Source organism: Rhea americana, unplaced genomic scaffold (genome assembly GCF_003343005.1).
Source record: "Rhea americana isolate MKP2758 unplaced genomic scaffold, rheAme1 scaffold_2, whole genome shotgun sequence".
In the NCBI taxonomy this organism is placed as follows: domain Eukaryota; kingdom Metazoa; phylum Chordata; class Aves; order Rheiformes; family Rheidae; genus Rhea; species Rhea americana.
Window position 1 is genome coordinate 11,984,879 of NW_028186149.1, and position 8,944 is coordinate 11,993,822.

The following is an 8,944-nucleotide window of genomic DNA, read 5'->3' on the forward strand; positions in this document are numbered from 1 at the left end:
GGAACTTGCCATGTTTTGAGCCAAGCCACCCTTTTTGCAATTTAAAGAAAAGATTTAACAAAAAGCTTTAAGTATTAAAACAACAAGCACATTTGCGCAATTCAAGATTGAACTCAAAAAAACAGGCAGTTCTTCATGTTCTTGTTTCTATGTATGAAAAAACAGCTTACGCCATTTCAGTTCTGCTTCTTGAAGTAGGCAACTAGTTACAGCAACCAGTATTACTAGTTTAGTTATGCTGCTGATGATAAACTAAAAAGAATAAGAGCAATCTTAAAGCAAAGGATTAGGAAATTCTGCCAAGTTTAAATAAATGAAATCCACAGTAGTTCCAGTTTTGTGTGATATAACTCTGTCACTACAGCTTAGATTGTCCTGCATGCGTTTAGAAATGCACAGAATCCTGCTAGAGCTCCCCGGGGGCTGAAAACTTAGAACTTACGGTTCTACAACATCATCCTGTCTCAGTTGCGGGAACATGACAGGACAAAAACAGACCAATGCACCTTCAGAAGTTTTCTCTGTCCTCACCTGCACCAGCATTCTCCAGTGCTGCTGCTACTTTTTAAACAGAAAAAAAAAATCAATCAAGGTATAGATATAGAATTTTGACATGGGCTATGAGCTAGAAACCACAAATCGAGGCTGGTTTTTGATTTAGAGCAGGCAAGTCTACTGGAAAATCTGACCTCTTCCACCCTACCCTGCAAAAAATCAACTCATGATCTTTGACTGCTACAGGAAGGAGAGTTTTGTAATAGTCGTCTTGCTTTCAGTCAGCATTTCGTAGCTGTGTTCTTGCACTTCAGAGAACCTCTTAATTTTATCACAAATATCTCATATTATTGTAGCATAGGAACATAAATGATTACCATAAAATACTTAAGAATTTATATGTCAATAAATTAATCAGTTTGTGCAAAGTTCTTGCATTCTGTTTTTAAAGCCAGAAGAACCTGAGGTCTACTGAAGAGCCCTCCCATCTGCCACCCAGGGGAAGAGTTTTATATGTGAGAGCAGTAAGCTTCACTTTCAGCACTCCATTACCTGTAGAATCACAGCAGTCAGATGGTCATATAACAAAATCATTTTCCACAACCATAGGGCTTTAGGTTTTGTGCTAGTCTATGATGGTTTCCCATTAATTATTTAGCCCTCCCTGCCCCCTTCCCCCCCAAAACAACCAACCCCCCACACAAACCTCCTCTGCCACACAGCTGACTACACATTATCTAATTTAATTGTTTAAGCAAGAGTCACTTAAGCAGGGCCCAGTTGCAGTTTAATCCAGTAGTGAAACAGTTTTGAAAAAGTGTGGGCTGTAAATTGTGCAGCAAGTCTAAACTGAGAATACTGTTCATCAACCTTAGTGAAGACAACATTTTATTTAACAAAAAAGTCATGAACACACCAGTCAATCGCTCCATAGCTAGAGATACTTTAACAAGTTATACAATTACCTTATGAAAAGTACTATCTAGAATGAATATATAATCCCTTATTCTCTTAGAAGCAACACTGGATTAAAAAAAAATATGTAAAAGGCTACTGAATGAAAAATCAGAACATGGGTAAAAATATATTCACAGTTCATTATGYAGGCTCCGTTCTTCTAGTTTTCAGTAAACAGAGAAGTTGGAAGTGGAAAAAAAAATGCATCTAAGAATAAATTCCTAGATTTTTGGAATCTGAAACTGAGAAATTCACATATGATGCATTAACACCACAAAACAGAAATTTCCTSCGTACTCTTTTCTAATAAAAAGTCTGATAAAAAGCTTAATTGGAACTACTTAGTGTTACRTAATTTAATCAGTCTATAAAAATATTTTAATTTCTAGAGCAGTAATCAAGCTCAAGTTTCACCAAGTTGCATATAAGCAGTCATCTGTTTCTACAATACTCTGTGCTTAATCTTATTCCAGGTTGACTTAGCTAAAATGTAGAATGGGGTGGAATGGCAGAAAGCAGATGTTGCAGCTCATGCTGCATCCTGTGACCCCCAGAATGAATACCTCTGGCACCCGGCAGTGCAAGTGAAGCTCTTCCTGTTACCAGCGTGCCCCTGTAAATTCATACCTYGTCCTGCTTATTACCACATACTCACTGGTTTCACGCTCTGACCGAACTTACAGCAGTTGTGAAAAATGAGAGGAAAAACAGTCTTTTAAAAAGCAGTGATAAAACAATACTGCAACTTTCTGAAGTAGGAAAACAATGCTTCGCATTCAAAGTAACAAATGACTTTGGCTAGTTCTCAAAGCTTTGACTGCAATCACAGCATATGATAATGTAATATCACCAGAACTATCGATTTTCATCATTCTAGAGCAAGTGGTTCACAATTTCATATAGTTCTTACGGTGTCAAGGCTTTCCACATTGCTTCAGTTTGTTGTTCTGCTTCGGATTCCCTCGAGTAGTCAAGACTATTTCCATTCCACATGCCAATGCCCCTTAAACCTCGATTCTTTGCATATGCTGCTTTTGAAGAGATGCTACGAGGGTCGTCATACCATACCTGGTGGAAGTTACCACGAGAGTCCTGGAAAAAAAAAAATTAAACACTAGGGTCAGCATCTGCCTATYCAAATAAACATGATACGTTAAGAGTTCATCAAGTTTTGATTCCATTTTCTATTGAATGCAGTGAAAAGTACAATTAAAAAGTGARATATACAAGCTATATAAATTTACATAACAATACTTTCCTGATTTACAATTATTTCTCACAAATAAAAATTTTTAAGAGCCAAATACTTGGCAAATTTTGTTTTTAGAATCTCAGTTTTTAAGTTATAAAAAGTGAAACATTTCCACTGAAGTTAAGTAGAAGACTTAGCTAGTTTGTATTTTTTTATTATTATTATTATTTTAACATAGCCTAGATCTCAGGCATGCTATCTAATCAACTGGCAAATTTAGTTAAAGTTTCAGCAATAAACAGTTTCAGAGAGAGTTGCGAAATTCTGTCAAAGCTCTATTGCTTTGAGATGATCTTTGCTTACTGAAGTTTTTAATCATTTACATGTGGAACTTAAAATAGTATCTAAAGAAACAAGAAAAAGTGCTTATACTGTGTTTTTTGTATAAGCATAATCATTTACGGACTCTTTCACTATGAACATGCATGTAAGCCACTAGTCACAATTTTGTTGTATTTGTTATCCTCCAGAAAAACTTAACAGCCACTCAGAATCGCTTTCAAATCAGTTTAAACCAGTTATCAACATCATAAAAGTAACTATAATAGTGAAGGACAGAACTTTAGCATTTCTTTGTACAAAAACATCCTTTTTGACATGGTGCATCTCCTCTCAAAACTGAGGAGCAACGGAAAAAAAATATTATTCTTAGTATTACTCTTACTTTTTTAAAAAGATTATATTTTTAATTTTCACTCCTTTAATTTTCCTATTTTTTATTTTCACATTTTTCATTTTCACATTTTACTCTTGTTACTCCTAGCGGTGTTCAGTCACTGAACGCCCTTTTCAGWCTGAAAATTCAAGATGTGCAGTCCAACCAATGTTTACTACATGAGAAACCTAAGTAGAAAACACTATGGAAGTATCTAAAYCTGACAGCTTTATAACCAAAGAACTATTATTCATGTTGTATTGTTCATGAACATTTAGTCCACAGCCTGCGTGGTGTGTTATAAAGAGACATTTACCTTATATTCATAAAACGGAGACTTCTGCACCTCATCCCACAGGATCCCTGAAATAGAACTATTCACCTTCTTCATTATTGCTCCATAGGGGACCTGACGCCCTGCAGCGTCACTGCATGGAGCCCCTCGGAAAGGTACTTTGGAAAGCGAACAAACATGATCCTGAAAAACACAACAACCCAAAAAGTAAGAGATGAGTTTCACGTTACATGTATTTACTGAACTGCAGAACAGCAGTACAGCCAAGAAGAAAGTCACAGAACGCCACAACAGGTGGGAGAGGGCACAAAACCACCAAATCTTCAAATATCCATGCCAGACATGCTATTTCTACACTGAACTAAATTAAAACAGGCTTTTAAAAWTTTCTTCAAGTGAATAGTTCTAGTTCCTCACACTAATTTAACTTTGGGAACAAATGGCGTTGCTACTGAATATATGTTATCAGTATCATATAATTAACAGAAACACTCAACCACCACACAGTAACATGCAGCAAAGACTAAAACTGAAGTTGAACTAGAACTGAAGTAAAACTGAAAAAATAAGGTTTGAAGAATATCTGTGAAAGCTTTTCTGGAACCCTGCTGCCAGGTGTGGGCAACAAGTTACATGCAGGCCACAGTATCCTGCATATAGCTCAGGCACGTGAAATGAGCTTGGAATAAACCAAGTGAGACACAGAGCTGGGTGTAAGAGAAACAATAGCCAAAGGGGAAATGGCCATTTTGACTCCCACCTTTGGAAGAGTYGGGCAACTCCTCTTTCATTCACAAGGGAATGACTGACCCTCAAGTTCCCATACCGAGCACCACCACACCCCAGCAGAGCCAGCACAGCTCCCTGACACAAAGAGTTGGGTCTCACATCTGCCGGAGTACCCTATCCCACTGCAAGCATGTGACAGGCTTCACAGAAAAGGAAAACAGCCCTTTGGATAATGCTTCAGCATTTAGGGAATGGGACTTTTTTTTTTTTTTTTTTTTTTTAACTCTGTAATACTGGAGGATTCAATGGACTTCAACTTACATGATCTCTTATCTTTTCCCCTTCCACTTTTAACTCACCGCTACATTTTTCATAAGTATAATGATGTTTGAGACTCATGATTTAGCCATAAACTACAATACTTTAACAGTTATGAGTTTGCTCTTTGTTGTACCTAGTCTTTAAGCAGTGAGCCTAATATTGGTAAGACAGACACAAGCATTACAGTTGCCCTTGGACATCATGTCTTTTCATACAGATAACATCTGTATTTCCTTAACACTTGATTTGATTAATTCTTCGGTATTATAGACTTCAGGTTGCTTAAGAATAGACAAAAAACACTCTGTTTGGTAAAACATTCCTATCAATTATCAGCCAAGCAAGGTCTGTCTTATGCCCCAGTTACTACCCATCAAACCGCTGTGGTTTTGTATTTCCTGATTTTTGATTTTGTAATCTAAAAACAAGGTCACCAAAATCTAGCTGGCTCTTTCCAAGGGAAGAAAGATTAACAATACAATTGCAAACRAACAATCTTACCTTAGATAAGTCTAAACAGACATAATCATAGCCATACCAGGGAACACCCATCACAAGCTTCTTAAGATCAATGCCCATAGTAATGTACTCTTCATATCCTAGTTTTGAAGGAAATAAAAATTAAGATGCATTATTATTGTCCTTTCCCATGTTTTATATTCTTACAACTAGTCTATAGCCAGAGCCCACATAAGAATTACATGATCCCCAGAGAAAGACTAAGGTATAATCTCCTCTTTCCTCCCACCTGTACACCCTGGGCTTGCTCTCTTCAGTAGTAATTGTTCTAATTACTCACACTTAAAATTAGTTGCCCATAGCAGCTTTCTCAAGTGCTGATAAGCTGTAACATATTTCTGATTGTTTTAACTGCCATCAGGAGTATTTCTCAGCAACTTTTTTTTGTGCGTGCGCTAGTTTGAGCAGTCTTCATTCTCATTTGTCTCATTCAGGTCACCTACCTGTGCCAATACAGTCCCTTGTGTGTCTGTGTGAGGAATCAGATCAGAGAACTAGCTCTAATTTAAAATAACCATTTTCTTGTCGCATTATTTTTAAACCGTATCAGTTCCCTAATCCAGTTCACAGTACACCTGCATGAACAGTTGTAGCAGCAGGGCAGAATAAGATGGGAATATAGAAAGGAGTGTGGACATTGTTTAAATTGGTTTAAAGGAACCATCATTACATTTCACAAGTTTTAGAGACAAACATGTCAGGTTCCTTGCAAGTCCAGGCAGGCACCATTGTTTGGGTGCCTTTTGTCATTCTAGAAGTGTTCTTCACAATAGCGAGAGCTAGACACTTGTTTTACAARTAACAACACACAACTGCTACAGGCTATCCATAGCATCTTCCGGATTTGGGATACTTATTTTCACATTAGGACAACAATTTGAGTCTCCTAGAAAACACAATAATACAATAAAAAATATATTTAAGAAAAGGCAATCTAACCACTTGTATGAACAAATGGAAATGCTCCAGCTTTTGGCGTGGAGGTCCATCCTCACCAACTAATGTCTGAAGGTAAGGAGCGTTGGCTTTTGCAACACATTCTGTCCAGATCTGGCTCTGCTCATCATATGACATCACAAATAAGAAATCACAGGCATCTGCAATCCCAGTGTAGTTGTAGCACCTTCTATCAATGCATGCTGGAGACCAAGCCACGTCAAATGTTACCTGAAGGGAAAGTACACAAATAAATACTGAATATGGTATTTAGGCATTCTTTTGTCTTCTGTTTAAAAAAAGCTTTAACTTTTAAGGACATCATTTTCAAAATGCTACACAGTGTTTTGCACTGCAATACCCATTAAGAGAACCTCACCAGCAGATAAAATGAACAGCAGATCATAAACAGTGACAGGCACTGTTAAAACAGCAGAGAAATTAAAATGTGAGATGAAAACTACCAAAAATATGAAGGATGATGCAAATCTTTAATAATTTTGYAAACTGATCACTAAATTTTATCAAGCTTTTTCACCAGAATGCTGGTTTGGTCCTTATTTTCAAAGATTCATTAAACCATATGAACAACTGGCAGCTCACACAGCAAGGGGATAATRCAGTATCTACTAGTCTCAGTTAAACCCTACTTCCAGTTAAATTCATACAGGTTAGGAGAGTGGTTCTTATGGAAGAATATTGTAACTAACAYTCATAATTAACCATTCATAACAATATCACACTTTAGATCTGCACAGAGACGTTCATATTCATATGTTAAATGATATTCTCAAAACTTACTGCATTTCATAGAGTTAATGTTTGCATAGAGTACATTTTTATTACCTGTGATCCTGGAATTTCTCTGTGAAAAGCATCTGTAGTTTCTCTAACAAGCTCTGTTAATGCATAATACTCAGGGGAAGTTTCATTAACTTCCTGTTCTATGTCTATATTAATTCCATCCATATATTGTTTTTTGGCAAGATCCACCTGTTGAGATATCCAGGCTGCTCTTTTAGCAGGATCAACAATTTCCTTAAGAGATACATCACCTAAACAAAAAGTCTTCAAGAGTTAAAATGCATTTGCATCACAGTAGTAATACCAAGGAAAAGTTTGCCTTTATTAAACAAACCAATATAACCAGAAGAGAAAAAAAAATCCCTACACCTATACTGGCATCTACTTCGTCCTTGTGCCTACATGGAAAATACACAGAAGTCGTCTCCCTCTCCCCAACATGATTTTGAGAACCCACATCAGAACAGAATATTAAGTTTCTCTGAGACAGTCCTGTTTAAAATGACGATCTTTTGGGAAATTTTTCCCACAATTTTGTTTCCCTGTTTCTCCTTAAYACTCTTTTAGCCATTGTAAACTCCCTTTCTTGAAGACAATTTACCTCCAGTATTTCCATGGAGTCTCAGGGATCGATAACATACCTTTTCATTTAACCTTTGTTTTCCACATTGTGGTCTTTTATCCCTTTTTTGCCTCAACAAATTCAAAACAGCATAGACRTATGATTACAGAGACATACAATTACAGCATAGGCAGTCACGATGGACTTTGTCTTTTTAATCMCTATCTGGACGTATGCAGAGTACCTCAGTATTCATAGTTTAAAACTCAATCATATCCTAGTGTATAGGAATTGATTTAAGCGAAAAATACTCAAGAGTGCTTATGATCTCCTTGGTATCTGTCTTTTGGGTATTGTGSCTAACATCCAGAACGCAGACCCAAATAGATGTCCTCTACAGGCTTTTGCTCTCCTCACTTCCTCTCCTGTTTGTTAGAGGAGCTGCGGGAGAATACGGAGAAGCTGTTAGAGGAGGCCTTTTATTTAGGTGCCAGAGGTTTTGGTACTACYGTGGCAGAAGCCACGGTTGGTATTCTTTTTAATACCCTGCACAGTGGCATATATAAAATGCCAAGGTATTACATATGCATTGTCCTGTTATTAACCCTCTTACTGATTTTTAATACTTTGTATATCATTTAACGTAAAATGTCAAGGTATTAAAGCCCTGTCTAGATCATGCTCTTTTTCACACAAATGCCCGCTTTTTCCCCGGTATAGCCAACCTTTTAGCACTATCCTGGCGCCTTTCGAATGAGCGTAGCACATAAGCTCTGAATCGTACTGCCCAAAGGCTGCCACAGTGGTAACTTTTGACCAATCATAGGATTTCCAGGCTTTCTTTCCCACATCAAACACAAACACCTAGAAAGGCAATGAGAAGCAGATCTGTTAGTTACAAAAATGACTCCACGGTACAATTTCTAAGAAGCATTCTTCTTCCACGTTCTTCACCGAAAGTTACGGAGATCACTCATGTTTCTGAAGACCAGTCTGCGCCTGTGCACCTCCACCTCTGCCACCCCGAATGCCCTTCCCAAACACAAGGCCGCGGCCCAGCAGCGCATCCTGCCCCAGCAGCGCTGCCGCACAGGGCAGCCGGTTACCCCGAAAAATCAAACCCACCAGAGAGCACTGAAAGCGCAGAATCTCCCAGTAAATCACGTTCACCTACTTCTTAAACTCGCTGAGCAGCAACGCAGTCAGTTAAAACAAGCCGCGAGGGGGTGACGCGCTTTGGCGTGTCCCGAGCAGACCAGGCCGCGCACTKACACCCGCCGCTGCTCACTGGGCACCTCGGCTTCTTCTCACAGGAACCCCGACACGAGTGACGCTGAGGCCCGGCCCCCGCGAGCCACCCCGACTCGGAGGCTGCACGAAAACCAGCAACTGCCCCAAAGGGACCAAGTGCCGGAGCAC

General features: G+C 38.4%; 1 protein-coding gene across 1 annotated transcript; it reads right to left on the reverse strand.

The window, feature by feature from the left end:
- Positions 1-1,370: 1,370 nt before the first annotated feature.
- Positions 1,371-8,928, reverse strand: CTBS (chitobiase). The gene is made up of 7 exons (XM_085303503.1): positions 8,798-8,928; positions 8,251-8,389; positions 7,006-7,214; positions 6,219-6,390; positions 5,206-5,303; positions 3,676-3,837; positions 1,371-2,544 (listed from the first exon to the last, which is right to left on the reverse strand). The coding sequence occupies exons 2-7, from the start codon at positions 8,291-8,293 to the stop codon at positions 2,359-2,361; spliced, it is 870 nt and encodes a 289-aa protein (XP_085159629.1). The 5' UTR covers positions 8,294-8,389; positions 8,798-8,928; the 3' UTR covers positions 1,371-2,358.
- Between the last annotated feature and the right edge of the window lie 16 nt (positions 8,929-8,944).